This window comes from Simochromis diagramma, unplaced genomic scaffold (genome assembly GCF_900408965.1).
Source record: "Simochromis diagramma unplaced genomic scaffold, fSimDia1.1 OVJJ01000337.1, whole genome shotgun sequence".
Classification (NCBI taxonomy): Eukaryota; Metazoa; Chordata; class Actinopteri; order Cichliformes; family Cichlidae; genus Simochromis; species Simochromis diagramma.
The window spans coordinates 583159-601660 of NW_024386982.1; the positions used below are offsets into that span (position 1 = coordinate 583159).

Genomic DNA, 18502 nt, shown 5'->3' on the forward strand with positions numbered 1-18502 from the left:
TTTTTTCTAAATTTCATTTCTTTCTTGTTACAGCTTTGCTGTGCACACACATACTTTTTCAGCTGGTAAGACTGTAGAGCAGAGATAAAGAGTTGGCTGAAATGAACCAGATTGGAAGAACAGCGGCAGTGAGCAGTGCATCACCCTGTTTGTACCCATGTGTGTTTCAGGTAGCAGGTCTGATGTGTGTCCTGAGCATTTCCAGTTTGAAGTTCAACAGTTCAACATCTGGTCCAGGGTTTATTTTCCATCCTGTGTTCCTTCCAGTGGCTCTGCTGCTTCCAGGAAAATTTAATCATACCTCACAAATAATGCCCACAACAGGATACAGAGGCACACAGAGAAGGAGAAAAGTGAGACAATGACACTGAAAAACGTTTGAATCGTTTTATTATAAATGTACAAACTCCTAGTTAAGCAGTCAAAATTCTTGCCCTTGTCTGGGTATTTTTTTTTTTTTTTTACAACCAAAATAGGACAAGTTAAAAATTATTTTACCACTTCTATCAACAATGGGAAATACATTAAAAGGACAAACAATTAAAAAAAAATTTATCACAAAGAAAATAACAGGCAATTACTTCAATAGAAAATCTAAAAAAAAACACTGGTTATACTGGTTACATGGGGCATATCATATGCAAACCTTTTTTTATTAAGCAAAGAATTTGAAAAGCTGTATTTGCTGTATTTGAGGCTGATTTGTGTAATTTTGACTCTGTGTAGATTAAAGAAAGTTCAAAATAAATTTAAACTTGTTGACCTAATTCTTGTTTTTTTTTCTCTTTTAAGTCATTAAAGATGTATGTTGTACAATCATTCCACTCTGTAAAAAGAGCAGTTCAAAGACATCTTGAAAAGCCCCAAATTACCATAACATTCATGGTCATTATGAGTAAATATAAACCTCTGCCCAACTTACAGTCCCTTATTGTTTCCACATCCACTATAACCAAAACAATTGTTGCTTCTGATAAATCATTTTGCCTGGAAAAGGTTATAAGATCATTTCCAAACAAAATGAAGACACTCTACGGTGAGAAAGATTATTGATGTGGAAAATATTCAAGACATTTGCCAATTGTCCCAGGAGTTAACATCCCAGCAATTCCCCCTAAGGTCAGATCATACAGTGCTCAGAGAAATTGCAACCAAAGAGCTACATCTCAGAATCTACAAGCCCTAATTAGTATGTTAAATGTTACAGTTCATGACAGTAAAATAAGAAAACAATTGAACTAGTATGGATTGCTTGAAACACTGCTGCCAGGAAAAAGTATCTTCTTCTTCATGTCACCCAAGATACAATACAATTCTGCTTTTCTTGTCTGCAAGTGCTGTGTCCGACAGTTACTGACTTAAGTGCATGCACATCAGAGCAGCAACCCAGTGACCACACAGTGTTTAATTTATCCACAGTCTTTTCGAAACAAAACACAGACGGAATATCTGTTCAGTTTTCGTATTTCTTCCATCCTCGGCTTTGTTTTGACTCACTGGACAAACTAAATTGCCAAATATTCATCTAACCATCTGCCCATTATTCTAAATAAGCAAAAATGACATCATACATCATCTGATGACCATTATCCCATGAGTACAGTTTCTTGTCCAGTGGACAATAAGCCAGCTGGGAGTTATGTGCATGCATGTTTGTGAACGCCAGGCTTGGCACTGTGTGCGTAAGCGTGTGAGTGTCAAATGCGTAGGTCACGTTTGCATAGCGACGCTCCATACTATCCACTGCATAAAGCACACCACATACCAAGAAGCTGTTACCGTAACGACCTCTTCTGAGACCTGTGCGAAAGGTCTGTATTGGCTGAAGGTCTCGAGGGTGGAGGTGGATTAGCAGGATAACTTCCTGGTGGAAGCCCTCTGTGTCCAAAGCAGGGTAAAGCAGCCACAGGCCGGACTCATCTACCGCAAACTCGACCTGCAAAATACACAAGCTCAAGTTTGTATGACTTTTGCATCTTAAAATAATTTTAGACTGCAATCTTTCAGGTTGTTGTTTTGGTTTTAGAACCTATAATTTTACTGATCTATTCATTCCCACTGCAGTTATTCATCTGCAGCAGGCAGCTGTTTACATACTGTGCTTAGCTCTCCAGACAGCAGATTAAGGTACTCCTTGCTGGTGGAGATCAAAAACAGATTTAGAGAATCTTTAAAGAGATTTTAAAGAGTTTAAAGAGAGCCTGACTGGCTGACTTTTCTTTCTAACTACAGTTGAGGCCAAAATTATTAGGCCCCCAGGAATTTTGGAACATTTTGCTAAACTTTTGCCCAACGTTTGCAGCATTGATGAAACTTGATACATTCAAACATTCACCAGTGCGATTTAGTAGCTTTCGGTACATTTTGTAATATAAAATACCTTTTTAAGTTTGCTTCATATCAAATATAATAAAAAATGGGGAGGTCAAAAATATTAGCCCTATGTGAATGTTTGCTTTCAAAACACCTAGAGTAATTAACCAGTCAGCTTTGAAACCACATGCAGTCAACTAGCTTCCTAAAAACATTCAATTGGCATAAAAAGGGTTCAAGGAACAGGGCATTTGAACACATGAGAGGAACTACTGTTACTGGCCATGCCAAAGATAAAGGAAATAATTCTGGAGCTCAGAAAAAAAGATAGTAGAGGCTCATGATAAGGGGGAAGGCTACATGCCATTTCCAAGCAATTCACAGTGTCTAGAATTGCTGTATGTTGCATCATTGCCAAGTCCAAGGAGACAAATTCTGTAAGAAACAAACCTGGCCGTGGCCGTAAGTTCAAGATTTCAAGAACCCTGGACACGAAAATAGACACAGATGTCAGCAAGGAACCGCGGACACCTGCCAAGACGATTGTTACTGACCTGGCCTCTTCTGGAGTTGATGTTTCAAGGAACACAGTTGTGACGGCTATTTATCATGGTGGACTTCAGGGGCATCATCCCAGAAGAACACCTTTACTCAAAGAGCTGCACATCACAGCCCGACTGAGGTTTGCCAATGAACATTTGTAAGGTAAAGATCAGTTTTGGAAGTGCTTTGATCTGATGAGACTAAACTGGAACTGTTTCAGCACATAGTTGTTGCTTATGTTTGGCAAAGAAAGGCACAGGCCTTCAACCCCAGGAACACAGTTGGGAACATCATGCTGTGAGGCTGTTTTCAGGCACAGGGAGCCTTGTTTGGTTGCATGGCATCGTGAAAAAATAATTTATGTTGACATTTTGAAAGAGAAAATGCAGAAATCCGCTCATAGTCTAGGCTTAGGTTGTCGCTGGGTCTTCCAACAAGGCAATGACCCAAAGCATACATCAACATTAGTCCAACAGTTCCTCAAGGATACCAAAACCAAGATCCTGGAGTGGCCCGCACAGAGCACAGACCTCAATCCTATTGAGAATCTGTGGCAAGTGCTCCAAGTGAATGTCCATGCTTGGAAACCATTCAATTTGGATGAGCTAGAACAATTTGCAATGGAGGAATGGGCCAAAGTCCCTCAGGAGACCTGTGCAAACCTAGTAAAGACCTACTCTAAGAGACTGTTGTCAGTTGTGGCTCAGAAAGGGTGAAGTATTGACTATTAATGGCCATGGGGCTAATCATTTTGGATGTCTCATTTTTGCCCTTTCTTGTTCCAACTTGGTGTATCAATAAAATATCCTAATTAAACTTAGTGGACATTGTTGTTTTGGAAACAGGTACACTATACAAAACAGAGACTTGTTGTTAATGGTCATTTTCACACTAAAATCGCACACACACATATAAACATCCACATTCCAATGTAAGGAACATACACCCACTGATGTATATAAATAAAGACCAGGGCAGTGGCAGAGCGCGAGTGCCTGAGCCCTCACTCCCGTGCGAGTGCTCTGTGACTGCCCTTGCTGCAAGTAAAACTGTGTGTTTCTCCTCTCTGATTCTCAGCTGAAGAAGTGTCTTAGAATACATCTCTTGACAGAAACAAACCACAAAAGTGATCAGTTGAGCTCTTTAGTAATTTATAATGTTCCCACACATAATTTTAATGATGCTTGAAAGACTTCTAAATGTTCTTGTTTAAATCATTATGGAGTACTTCTTGGGCCGTTATTTAAAAATGAAAATAATGAGTCTTACTTCAGTCTGTGTCTTGTGAATTTGCTCCTCCAGTAAAGCATCGTGCAGTGTGGTCCACGCAGCCACATATCTGTGCCTCAGGTCATATCTGATAACGTCCCTGCTGAAGGCTCGATTATAGTAGAAAGCCCCATTAAACACAACATGGCCTGTTCCAGTGAAACTGTAAGGTAGCTTGTATGAATTACTTGTCTGACCTGAACAGGAAGGACACACAGAAAATAGATATGCACAACCTTAATGATCATCAAACTAAGATATGTCCATCATGTAGAGAAAATATTTTACTGCAACTAATTGATTGATTGATTGATTGATTGATTGATTGATCATACTTTATTCATCCCGAGGGAAATTGGGTTAATAAACATTGCAACGATTTTTACCTTAATTAATAACAGTATTTCAAATGGTTAAAAATTTATTTTGTTTTCTAATAACACTAATGTTGAGACTAGATTATTTCTGTTTATAATGTTATGCAATAAATCAGACTGTATTTTATATTTCATATTTGGTTTCACAATTATCCTCTCATTTGTACTGTCTTATAATTAAAAGACCCGCCTCCACACCCTTTAAAAAAAAAAAAAACTTGTTTCCAGGCTGTGGATGATCTTTGTCTTTGTCAAGAAAATTTTTTAAACTATTTCAGCTTTTTAGAAACATCTTGGTTTCAAGCATCCAATGAAGAACAACAAATATGATTTTTGTCAAAGCCTTGTGATTAAGTAATCGTCATTAGGATATTGAGCTAAGTAATTGTCATTGTAAAATTTCCCCAAATTGAGAAGCCTTATTTTCTAAGGCAGAAAATCCCTGCAATATCCAGGAGAAGACAAATATTACATGCTCATGCATCAAAATGATGTTCAGGCTAACTTTTCATCCAGATGCAAAGGCGAAGGCAGTTTTACATCACTGCAAAGGGACAGCTATGGTAGATGAATGCCCTTTCCTGAGCCTGGTTCTGCTGGAGGCCCCTTCTTGTTAAAATGGTGTTCTTCCTTCCCACCATCACCAAATACTAGCTCATAATGAGCCGTATGCTCATCAGGGTTCTCTCTAATAGTGTCTATTACATGGGCCTTTCCTTACAATATGAAGCACTTGGAACAACTGTTGTTATCTACTGGCACTACACAAATAACCATTAATTTAAACTATTTTTACGTACTTTATGAAACCTCATTTAAAATGAAATTGGCAACCAAGATTTAGAGGATTAAATATAAAGATCATTTGATTGTTAAGTATCAAAACTTTAACTCCTAGACCTGGTAATATTGAAACACAGGTGCTAAAATGAATTTCACAAGTGTATAGCATTTTACCATACTCATGTTCAGCTTGAAGGACCTGATTCTAATCCATGAATCTTTTTCTAACACATCCATTGTGTGTGAAATATTGTTTCCTGTTTTTCTGTTTTTTTACTTTTACGGATCTTCATGTCACTGTTTGTTCTGTCGTTCAAATATGAAATGCATTTGTCAGTGGAATCTGTTCTGATTGCTAAAACATTGATAGAACTTTTATGAGATGAATTAGGGTACCTGACACTGTTTGAGATTAGAAGATAATTTTTTTCACAAACACAAACCTCTGTACCTAATTTGAAGGTGTCCATGTCTCGGAACTCCAGTAGGTTGTTGCCATAGTGACCACTAGTGAGGTAGATGACGTTCCCATGACCACGAGCATCTCTCATCCAGGCTCCATCACTAAGGCCATAAGTATTTTTCTGGACCGGTTCAGAGATGCTGGCTACTGTGTCCTTACACACTCCTGTAAAAATACACATTAGGTGTCAGCAAGGATACACCTACTACCAGATGAGGTATTACAATACGCCGATCAGCCAAAATGCTATAATTACACCTTTCTAGTAATTATTTTGTCTGTCTAATATCTATAAGACTAAACAGTTATGTTGAAAAGGGAAACTATTGATAAAGACCAAGACCACATTTTTTATCAGGCTGGGAAGCTGAAACTGAAGGCATTTTAACACAGGATTTTGTGAGATCTCCCTCAAGTGGCCACTGGAGCCCTGGAGGTTACCATTTCATTTTTATGAAATAATCAACATTAGCTTCATATGGAAATGAATAGGTTCATTAGTCTTACTCTACCTGGCTTTTTGGTAACCATTGGTTGGTCAGCGGGGCTCTCTGTCCAGCTGAGGCGGCTTTTGGTTCTTGAATGAGGCGCTGAGGTGGGAGCTGCACCAATAGGTGGAGTGATATTGGTGTCTGAGGGTGAAGTGGTATACTGGCTGACAGGCGCAGTGGGGTGAATAGCAGTTCTGGTAGTTAAGGATTTTTGGGTAGTTGCTGTTGGCTTTGGAGTTGTTGTGGAGGAGCGAACTGGTTGGGTTGCAGTTATGGTTTGTTGGCTGGTAGATGGGGGAGCTGTTGGTGGATGGGATGGTGAAGAACTGGTCAAAGGTATGTCTTTGAGGTCTGGCTTTATGGTAGTTTTTGAAGGCCTGTTAGGTGGCAGCTGCTCAGACACCTGCAAATCCACTGATGATTTTGTGGTTACAGAAGCTACAAGACAAGATAAAAGAAGAAAGGGCCTTTCTCTGTAATTTTTAAAAGAAATTTTACCTTTGATTAAATTAAAAAAGCCTTTAGCACATAACTTGAAAGCATTGATTTTACAGATCAATGCAATAGACTTACTGTTCTGTGCTTTGCCTTTCTTATCCTCCTTGTAGCTCTCTTCCTCTGCCTTGTAAAAGGTCACACCCCTGATGACAACAGTGTTTTTGTCTTTCATTTGCTGCTTTGGCTCTGTCTTCTCTTTGATCGGCTTTCGTGTTTCTGTCTGATTCCTGATTGGGTTCTGTTCCTCCACACCATCTTGCTGGTGGTTTGTCTTCAGCTGGCTGTCATAATTCTTCTGTAAGAGAAAATTCAGTCTCATTTATAATGAAGAGGGACTATCTATGCACGATAGCAATCTTCTAGAAGAGTGCACAGCATAAAATCAGACAAGAGTTTGTCTTGGCTTGTGATCTGTTAAGACGCAGATTTTCACAAGGTTTTTACCTGCTTGTGGGCGTAGGCAGCTGCTCCACTTTTAACTCTTGAGCACTCATCATTCAGTTTCTTTTTTTTCGGCTGGATCTTTTTTTCTTTATCCTTTTCCCTCGCTCTTTCCTTTACACGTTCTTTCTCTCTCATTCTTTCAGTCAAATTTTGTGTGAATGCCTTGAGTTCAGAAAAAGACACATGCAGGGTCAACCAACTATTTCAGATGACATCACTTTGCACTTAGTCTGGACTCTGTGAATATACAAATATATATTTTTAGAAGTCTGGATATTCAATTCAATTTTATTTATACAGCGCCAAATCACAACAGTCGCCTCAAGACAACTATCTTACAATCTATTATTGTAAGGTAGACCCTACAATAATAGATACAGAGAAAAACCCAACAATCATATGACCCCATATGAGCAAGCACTTTAGCGACAGTGGGAAGGAAAAACTCCCTTTTAACAGGAAGAAACCTCCGGCAGAACCAGGCTCAGGGAGGGGCGGGGCCATCTGCTGCCACTGGTTGGGGAGAGAGAAGTAAGACAGGATAAAAAGCATGCTGTGGAAGAGGGCCAGTGATTAATAACAGGTATGATTCAGTGCGGAGAGGTCTATTAAAACATAGTGAGTGAGAAAGGTGACTGAAGAAGAAATACTTAATGCATCATGGGAATCCACCAGCAGTCTACACCTATTGCAGCATAACTAAAGGAGGATTCAGGGTCACCTAATCCAGCACTAACTATATGCATATCAAAAAGGAAAGTTTTAAGCCTAATCTTAAAAGTGGAGAGAGTGGGAGTATGAATGGTTATCTGTCTCTCTGGTTCAGTCCTGTGTACCCTGCCTCTGACCCTAAACAAAATCACAGAAATATTTCTTTAAGAGTAAAACTTCTATGGCCTAAAGACAATACCAACTATATATTTTTTTCAATTAATTGTAAAAATAAGCTATTCCAGTATTGCAGTACAGCCATCCATGTAGGGGTATCATATTTCAAGGAAATGTCCAACAATCATATTTCTGATATTTTTTTAAAAAATGAATACATTTTGTTGATTTTTGCGGCTCACAGATAACAAACTTTACAAGTGTAAGTGAGTGACGGGCATTTGCCATCCTTCTTTTCCAGTGAGCTACTTGCAGTATTATAGTATAATAGTAGTGACACAGTCAAATGTAAACACAAAAGTAGCCAGTAGTAGTGTTTTCCTTGGAAATTTTAAGTAAAGGGAAGTTGCATCTTAGGTTGAGCCTTTTGAACTGCTATTTAAGGCCCTCATTTTACCACCATGTAAACTGTGAGTAATTTTCATCCACTGTTTGTTTTTCCTGTTATATTGAGAGTAGTTAAGTGCAAGTGCTCCACCAATGCTTGGTGGAGTCATTTGTTTTATTTTTTGGTCGCACATTGGTGATGTGTTTTTGCCTTAAGTAGGGTTTGTTGCTTCCACGTTTAAAAGGCAGTCATATCCGGGCTTGTCTCATTTTTGCGGGCACTTTGGAACGTAAATGCTTGACCATGCTATATCGTTGCTACAACAATGTCAAGAGTTTAGAGCACATAACAGGTATACTAGTATTACCCTAAAGTATATGATATGGCACAGTTTAACATCCAAGCACAGTCAAAGAGCAAGCTGACAGAGGATATGAAGAAGCCAAAGTGTTTAGTTTTACCATTTGTTTGTGTTAGCAGGTCTGTCTACCTTTGCAAAGCTTCTGCATTAAAAATATATACATGCTCTACATAAGAGTATGTACTGTATACAAACTATCAGTTTTGATTTTTAATAAGTGTTTTTTGGACAACATGTGCTCACCTTCTCTATGTTGTCCACCCTGGTCAGTAGCTTGGTGGTAACAGAATGGAGCTTTAACAAGTCCATTCCATACAGAGAGACTTCCAACAAGTCAATGATAGTTGCCAGCTAAACAAAATCAAGAAATTGTTTTTTTATTATTATTATTAGTTAAACATCTTCCTGCTCAAAACTAACTTAACAGTGTATCATCAGTAACCAGAACACATGTATATGTTTCTACCTTGATGTCATCTTTGCTCGCTTCCTGTAGTTTTTTAAACCTGTACTCTCCCTCGCAGGGATTGACAGCGGAAGGTGGAGCCATGCACACACACTTCTTGCAGTCTGTTCCTTTGGTAATTGTCTCTACAGTGTAAAAATCCTGAGATGGTGATTTTAGGTCACTTTCATGGACATGGCTGCAGTCGGATCGCTTGATTGGTCGAACAACACAGCGACACACACAGTCGGACCCTGAAGACACTGTTTTTACTTTGTCGTAATCTCCCAGCAACTGAAACAGAGGCAGAAAGTTGTCTTTCTCAGTATATTTTTTCCACAATATAGGCCAGATAGCAGGAAACCTGAATAAATAGTGAATGTAAAATTGATAGTATATTATACTATACTTATATTATAATTTATTTAGCAGAAATGCAGGAACTAAAATCAGAAAAAGAGTTGAAATGTCATTCCACACAGCTGCAACAGTGGTGAGTTGTGTGGAATGAAGACCGCTATAGGCATTTACAAACAGGCCCTCTTTGGTTTGGACCACTTACAGTTTGAGGATATTACATAACCAACCACCAGGGGGATGCAAACTTTTACCATAGTGTACACTCACACACACACACAAACACACAGCTCTGGGCTTGATTTACCATGACAGTATGAGGTAAAAGGAAATTTCCCGTATAGTTAAACTTTTGGAATCGCTGTGTCAGAAACAACCCCTGAAATCCAACTCAAGATGGAAAACGAGAGGTTCAGGGTTCACTGTTTAAAGCAAAGTAAGTCCTAACAGCACAAGTGCTGTGGGATCTCATGTGGTTTTCCCTTGGTGAGGTAGATGGAAAGTTTTGCTAACTGCTGTTACTCAGTTGAAGTCTCCTGGAAGAAGAATTAAGCAGGTCACAGGTCATGGATTGAAGTTTTAGTTTTTATAATTTGCATAAAAGAGCATGGCTTTGCAGAACTTTACTTCAGTTCAATCAAATGTAAAAAAAAATAGGTCAAACAGCACATCATCTTGTGCTTTTAACTTTTAAAACGTTTTAAATTTGATAACTGCCTTAATTATTAAAACTAGGAATTTCTGTTCTCCCAACTCATTCGCAGTATGTGAATATACATAAACTTCTTTGTCAGTGTAGTTTAACATAGAATACAATTAATCATAAAAAGGCGCACATTATAGTTCACAAACCTGGCTTATTATATTCTCTTGGTTTTCCAGCTCGTCCTCCAGAGGCTCGACAGTGGGTTGGAACTGTGGAACTCTCCCCTGAGTGGCTTTCTCCGGGAACTGGTGACTACCCTCTGCTTTGCTTGTGGAGTTGGCATCTTTAATCGGCCTCAGCTCGTCGGTTTCAGCTAGCAGCATCTTCTCCCGAATGCTTCCGTCCACCGCCAGGCTTCTTACAGCACAGCAGAAAATCAGCAGTGAAAGTCCGCGCCACATTTCTGCACAGCAGCTAAGGATAAGAAGGACTCTGTATACAAACTAGTCTTTATCAGGTAGTTGTAGCCAAAAATTGCGGAGCAAGTACGAATGAATAAACACCCACGCATCAAACGGTGCAGTAAATTACTTCACTAGAAAGTAGGCTTATTGTCCTTCCGAGCGGGTAAAAACGAGTCCATAAAACGGTTTAGCTTGAAAAAAAAGTACTCAAACTTAAAAAAGAAAGAAAGATCTCGTGTACTTGTTATTTTTTTTATGAAGACTCGTATTAAAATAATTGTTGTAAAAGAAACGAATTAAAAGCTAAAATAATAATAATAATTTTTAAAAAAGGTTGCTTTAACTCGGGTCAGTGTGACGTGTCGCCGGTGAGCTGGGTGGCACCGACGGACCTCAACACCGGCCCCAATCAGAACTGGACTAACTGCGCTCGAGCCTGAGCCTGAAGTGGGAGTGGGACAGATGGGCGGGGAGGGAGAGGGGAGAGAGAGAGAGCAGAATGGCTCCAGGTTGAACACTTAACATTACACACAGCTTACTGCAGCTTGCCAGCCAATCAAAGTAGCCTAACTGGGCACTGCAAAGGTCCCGAGCGGTTTATCATGTCACAACTGTTTTTGCTTTATCAGTAAACCTCACGGTATGTTCACGCTTAATAAGGTTCCCATTAAAACCGATGTCAAACAATTTTCTTACTATTAATGTCTCGAAATATACCACAAGGTATTTAGTTTAACCAGAATATCTGAAAACGGATCCTGCTTATTGTAACAAAAACTATTAGAAATATAGAGACTTTTTTCAAATTATATTTTAATATTTATATAAAAATACGTCATATCGTATATGAAAAATTATACAAACAAGTTAAACTATTGTATCATTCCTAACTCTTTGTGTCTTTCATAAACACACGGCCATTAGAATGTCATCAAATATACACCCATCCGTTCACTTCCGCTTATCCATTTCAGGGTTGTGAGTTGGACTCACGAAAATGATGTGCATGATGAAAAGGCACTTTCGCTGTAGTAGGGAATTGTGCTTTTTGTGATTGTCTTCCATGTACATGCTGTTCAATGATGTTCATCAGAATCAGAATCAGAAAGGGTTTTATTGCCAAATGTTGAGCGGGTTTACAACATTAGGAAATTGCTGCGGTGCTTCAGTGCAAACATACTGTTATAAATACTGTTATAAATTAAGCTTAAATAGACATGAAAATAAAAATGAGAATAAGAATTAAAAGTGCTAAGTAGATAGATAGATATATACATGAGTGCAGGTGGTGATCAGTGCCAAACATGGAATGATGCAGTGAACACAGCGTAGGGTCATGTGTTAGTGGTGGGAACAGTCATACGGTTATTGTTCATGTGTTCAACAGCAGAGGGGAAGAAACTGTTCTTATGGCGAGAGGTTCTGGTGTGAATGGACCGGAGCCTCCTGCCTGAGGGGAGCAGGTCAAACAGACTGTGTCCAGGGTGAGAAGGGTCAGCTGAGATCCGAGCTGCACGCCCCAGTGTCCTGGAGGTGTACAGGTCCTGCAGAGATGGGAGTCTGCAGCCAATCACCTTCTCAGCAGAGCGCACAACACGCTGCAGTCTCTGTTTGTCCCTGATAGTGGCTCCAGCGTACCACACGGTGATGGAGGAGGTGAGGATGGACTCGATGATTGCGGTGTAGAATTGCATCATCGTCCGTGTTGGCAGGTTGAATTTCTTCAGCTGCCTCAGGAAGTACATCCTCTGCTGGGCTTTCTTAATGACGGAGGTGATGGTGGGCTCCCACTTCAGGTCCTGGGTGATGGTGGTACCCAGGAAGCGGAATGAGTCCACAGAGGTGATGGGGGTGTCAGTCAGGATGATGGGGGGGAGTGGAGCTGTGTGCTTCCTGAAGTCCACAATAATCTCCACTGTCTTCTGGGCATTCAGCACCAGGTTGTTGTGGCTGCACCAGGACACCAGACGTTCAACCTCCCTCCTGTAGGCAGACTCATCCCCGTCCGAGATGAGTCCAATAACGGTGGTGTCATCTGCAAACTTGATTAGCTTGACAGACTGGTGGGTGGAGGTGCAGCAGTTAGTATACAGGGAGAAGAGCAGGGGAGAAAGAACACAGCCCTGAGGGGAGCCGGTGCTGATGGTCCGGGAGTCCGAGACATTCTTTCCCAGCCTCACATGCTGTTTCCTGTCCGTCAGGAAGTCAGTGATCCACCGGCAGATGGGATCAGGCACATTCATCTGGGAAAGCTATGCCTCGGAGTATGTCCATACTCATATTAAGTATGGACAAAATTTTAGGTCAGTGTTTGAAAAAGTAACCCCTATGAGCCACAAACTCATAAGACTGCAAACAAACTCTAAGTGTTCTGTACAAAAACCCAGTTATAAAGTACACCAAAAGCTGAAAGTTATGTTTTGTTGTGTTAGCTAAATATTGTGGAAATCACAGTGGTCATTAAAATGTGTTTAGAATTTGCAAATTGATGATGATTTATCTAAAAAATCATGTTGTCGCCTACATAAGCTGCCTTTATAGGTTGACGGTATCGGTATTGGAATTGATTAAACTGGTCCTGTGTTTACTCCTTGTCAGAGTGTGAATAGCCTAGTTCAGGCACACTCTGGCTGAGCATAGAAGCCCCACCCATTTGATTTAAAAGAGGAGGGGCTTAAAACAGCTTGTTTCAGACAACAAAGCCCGGTAAAAGATGAAGAAGTTTATTTTTTAAAAGCTACTCCTTCACTGTCCAAGAATAAAGCCAAATTGAACTTTAAATAAACATAATACAAAATATAATCTTTAAGAGATTTAGTTAAATTTGCTATTACCTGGCAACTGTATATTTTGAAATGTAGAAGGTTAGGGTCTAGACTTTCATTGGTTGCTACAAAGGTACTTTTTTTCATCTTAGTATATAAGGTTGACTTCAAAGTTTTATAGATTCAGCAGAGTTGAGAAAGGTTCAAATAATTGTTACTTAAATAAGTTCATTTTTTCATTTGCCGTCTTGTTCTTTTGGTCACTACCCACAGTTCTAGCTCAGAGGTGGGGGCAGGAACATAGACTGATTAATAACGATCTCTCCGTGAACTGCCACAGATAACCCAAAGATGAGGGACTAAATTCTTGTTATCTTTTCTAACTTGTTCAATAAATGCATCACATAAAAAAAATACTTATGTTGTTAGGTAAGGGTATTATGTTAAACATGTACTTTCACTCTTGTGCAGACCAGCAGATGGCCTTGCAAGGATGGCTGTGACACTTGGGTACAACGTTAAAGTTGGTAGGGGCCGCAGTGACAGATTCCACCTCACATTTTGCTGGCCCCGCCCCACCTCACCACACACTGACTCACAGAGCACAGAGGAAATGAGTTGAGCAAAAGCCTCTTGACACATCAGAGCAGCTCATTCAGTTGACATGTGTTTCCTATGTGTGTTGTGCGCAGATCCTTAAATAACCCCAGTCACCTGTTCTTAACAACCTTCAAAAGAAAGAAAGTAGACATCATGGGAGCATCTTCCTCTGGCTTGCTGGATGAGGCCAAAATCAGCTACATCAAAGGTAACTAAGAAATCACTTTTCTTTTTCAGAGCAGCTCAGAAAAACTTGAATGTCAGTTTTCTAATCCTAAGAAATAGAAGGGAGAGAGTAAAAGTGAAAAAGAACCTATATGTATGGGCACAATGATAGCAGCTACTTTGGCTTTGTAGTAGTCAAAGTAGTAGCAGTAATAAAAGTGATAGATGTGGTTATTGCAGCCTTTGTTGCAAAAGTAGCAGTGAGTGATATAGCTGTATCAATGTAGTAGTAAATTTAAAAATAAACCAAACTGCTACTTTTGTTCGATTGCTTTTAGACAGCATAAATATATTTTTATTAGTCTTCTAGTTGCTAACTTTTAGCAAAAGGCTGACAGGAAACCTGGTTAGGGGTGCGGTGTGTTACAAGGGTCCCCGGAATAATGGGTTGACTGGGGAAATTGCGGTTATTTTGGGCTGGGTACCAGCCTTGACCACCAAGCTAAGAGTGTGACAGTAACCAAGCAAAGGACTTATGCTTTTAAGTCTAAAATGATGAATATTTTAACTTTAATAGAAAAAAGTAACAAAACTGATGTGCTCTGTAAATGTTTTTGCTTATTTCTCCATGTGTACATTCCTATACATGTTATCAGCACAGTCACATCCTGTCACTAATCTCCCTTGCAAACTCAAATGTAATTACAGCTATTTCCAACTATTATATTATTATGGGTTGTCAGATCTCTGTCTATCTATGTGTGTCAGTATGTAAGATGAAAGTCAGGCTGGATAGTGGTCTCATACTGTAAACAAATGATTATGATCAATCTACACTGAAGACACCGGATTAAAAATCCGGAACCACAGTCAAAACCCACTTACACACAGCGTACACAAGCAGGACTTTTATTAAATTTGGCCACATGACAAATTATTTCACACCTGCACACTGTGGTATTGTTTATATTTGGCTGAGTTCCTATGTATATGTGTGAGGTAGTTGATATATCCTCTCACATCAAGCACAATGATAAAATGACCGGCAAACCATTTGGTAATAGTTTTGGCACTATGAGAAGGTGGAAAGCCCTGCTGGAAAGGAAATCTGCATCTCTATAAAGCTTGTCAGTAGACTGAAGCATGGAGAGCTCTATAATCTCCTGGTGGACAGCTGCGATGGCCTTAGATTCGAGAAAACACAGTGGACCAACTCCCACCAATGCTAGCAAGATGACATGCAAACCACAAAACAGACTACCTAAACTTCACACTGGTCTTCAAGCACCTTGAATTTCGTGTGCCACCACACAAGGTGACACACATTTGAAACACGAAATTTCAAATGAAATGCAAAGTTTGGTTCATGAATAGTTTGATATTCCAAATATGACAGTTGTGCCTCCTTTCTCTAAGTGTTGGCTTACCTGCATGCCACTCCAGGAACTGTAAAAAACAAGATTGATTAAGATGAAGATTGAAGTTTTGATTTAAAGTCATATTTGCTTTAACTAGTAAATTTTAAACACACTATTTTAACTTTAAGATGACTTTGCCTTCCCAGCCTACTGCCAGTAGACTGTTTATACTTTATAGAGCAATCCAGACATTGGCCAAGTCATGTGTGGAAGACCCTAAATCTGAGACATAATGAATAAGTCAGTCAATTCTTTTCTTCCTGACGAACATTTGAACAGATTCATTGTACATTTCATCTTTTAATCACATTGAATGCAAAAGGCATACATATTTTTTATTGTTTTTATCATAAAAATGCAAACAATAAATGTCCTGTTGATCTAAATTTGAATTATAACTTAAAGTCTGTTTAAATAATTAATTAATTATTTAATTTAAGTTGTATTTCACATATTCTTGTGCAGGAAATAGATGTATAAAGGCCAGCATTTAAGAAAACTTTGATAACCACTATTATTAAGTGACATCCTTGGACTACTCTGAATAAAAAGCTTATATTTTATGCTGGTAGATTGGTTTTTGCAGCTTAATCTAATTCAGCATCTCTTATGAATTTTTCTGTAGCTCAGGCGGTAGAGCAGGTCATCTACTGATCGGAAGGTTGGTGGTTCGATTCCTGGCTTCCCCTAGTCTGCATGCCAAATATCCTTGGGCAAGATACTAACCCCAAATTTCTCTCCGATGCATCCATCGGAGTATGAGTGTGTGTGTGAGTTAGTTACTTAGAAAACCACAAACTAACCACTGCATGAACAAAACTGACAATGAACAGATTGTCAGTTCCAGTGTGTGATATGAACCATATCCCACAGTGTCCTCTAATGTTGTAGTTACAGCCGATGTGACAACCAACATTTGTTTTTATGAAACACTTTTGTTTAACACAAAATTAACTTAATCAGAAACGTTGTGCAAGGTAATTAAGTTTTAAATTATATTTTATAAATAACTAATTAAATGTATGTATGTATTCATTTTATTTTTCTGAAATATAAGTGTAAAAAGGAGCACTATATTTCATAAATATATAGTACCAACAACAGTCGCCTCAAGGTACTTTGACACTAACAGTAATAGGCTTATAACATATCAGAAATATATTGTGGGCCTAAACCATTCGGTACTTTAGAATATTCCTGTAGGTTTACAAAGTCTAGCCACTGGAAAGTCACACTGCCCCAAACAGACATCCCTGTTGACAAAACAGGGAAAGAGTTTGTGTATTTTCACGCTTACATATTGGGATGCTGAACATGACTGTTACTGGAAGATTGCTTGTACAACTTGTTATAATTTATTTGCTAATTAAGTCCATCCATCCATCTTCTTCCGCTTATTTGGAGCCGGGTTGGGGGGGCAGCAGCCTAAGCAGAGAAGCCCAGACCTCCCTCTCCCCAGCCACCTCCTCCAGCTTGTCCAGGGGAACACCAAGATATAATCTCTCCATTGTGTCCTGGGTCTGCCCAGGGCCTCCTCCTGGTGGTTACATGCCCAGAACATTTCACCCAGGAGATGCCCATGGAGGCATCATTGTCACATGCCTGAACCACCTCAACTGGCTCCTTTTGATGTGGAGGAGCATTGGCTCTACTCTCCCCTCCTGGTTCAGCCCCTCCCGGATGGCTGAACCTCTCACCCTGTCTCTAAGGGAGAAGCCAGCTGATAGGTTTGTAGCATAAACCTATTTGCTGGAACGTTCAAGACAATTTACTACACAGCAAAAAGCAAGACACAAGTAGGCAAAGTTCTTTGTGTTACTCATGAGGGAGACCTGCCTGGAGCCAAGTGTCGTTCCACCCACTTGACCTCCATCAGACTCTCAGCCAGGTTCCCCATAGCACTCCTTTTATTGTGGTTACATGAATATGCACAGGTTCATTAACATATGACATTTCATATAGGTATACATGTGGACAAAGAATACCTTGTCTGTGTGTGTCGTGTAAGTATGTGTGTGTGTGTGTCTGTGTGTGTGTGTGTGGGCGGGGGGTCAAGATGTGACCCCGTGAAGACTCCCCAAAGCTGGTGCCAGGAGTCTAGCGTATCTGAACAAAAGGCCCTTACACTTAGACAGATATACGTGTGTTTGCTATACCATATACCCTGGGGAGGAAGCTAATTTCTGCCGGTCACTACCCACAGCTCGTGAGTATAGGGACGTAGACGACCGGCAAATTGAAAGCTTTGCTTTTACACTCAGCTGTCTCTTTACCACAATGGACCGCTACAGCCGTCCGCATCACTGCAGCCGCAGCACCAATCCGTCTGTCAATCTCCCATCACTCGTGAACAACACCCCGAGATACTTAAACTCCTCCACTTGGGGCAGGAACTCGTCCCTGACCCGGAGTGGGCACTCCACGATGTGCTTAGGGTAAACCTGTCCTCACCTCTGAAAAAGGCTCCAGTGTTGGACCTGCCATTTTTTTAAATTTATAAAGGATAGAAATGTTCCTCTCTAGACCTATTTCATAAAAATCATTCCATTAAAACATTTAAAAAAAAATGCTACCTGACCTCGATTTATTATTTCATTGCATTGTCATTTACATTTCTTTGTTATTCTTGTTTAAAAGTGTTTTACAAAAACAAGTTAATGTCTGATAATTATAGATAGATGCAGAATTGATTTTCCTGTAACTGTGAAAATAGATTTAAACTAAATATGACAGGTTTAGTGTAGATCGTGGATGTCAAACTCCAGTCCTTGAGGGCCAATGTCCTGAAACTTTTAAATGTGTCCTTGCTGTGACACACCTGAACAAAATTAGTAGGTCTTTAGCTAGACTTTAAAGAACTTGACTGCATAATAAGGCAGCAAAT

At 39.7% G+C, this 18502-nt stretch overlaps 2 protein-coding genes across 2 annotated transcripts in view; one reads left to right on the forward strand and one right to left on the reverse strand.

Moving 5' to 3' along the window:
- Positions 1–373: 373 nt before the first annotated feature.
- olfml2bb (olfactomedin-like 2Bb) lies at positions 374–11096 on the reverse strand. The gene is made up of 9 exons (XM_040039547.1): positions 10413–11096; positions 9225–9497; positions 9002–9109; positions 7182–7343; positions 6813–7032; positions 6261–6677; positions 5737–5913; positions 4126–4322; positions 374–1936 (listed from the first exon to the last, which is right to left on the reverse strand). Exons 1-9 carry the CDS (start codon positions 10665–10667, stop codon positions 1541–1543), a joined length of 2205 nt encoding a protein of 734 aa, XP_039895481.1. The 5' UTR covers positions 10668–11096; the 3' UTR covers positions 374–1540.
- A 2966-nt stretch (positions 11097–14062) lies between these two features.
- Positions 14063–18502, forward strand: part of LOC120738367 (protein Niban 1-like) — a 12135-nt gene continuing 7695 nt past the window's right edge. The window contains exon 1 of the mRNA XM_040039550.1: positions 14063–14243. Within this exon, the coding sequence (XP_039895484.1) occupies positions 14111–14243 (133 nt within the window). The 5' untranslated portion in view covers positions 14063–14110. The remainder of the gene's footprint in view (positions 14244–18502) is intronic.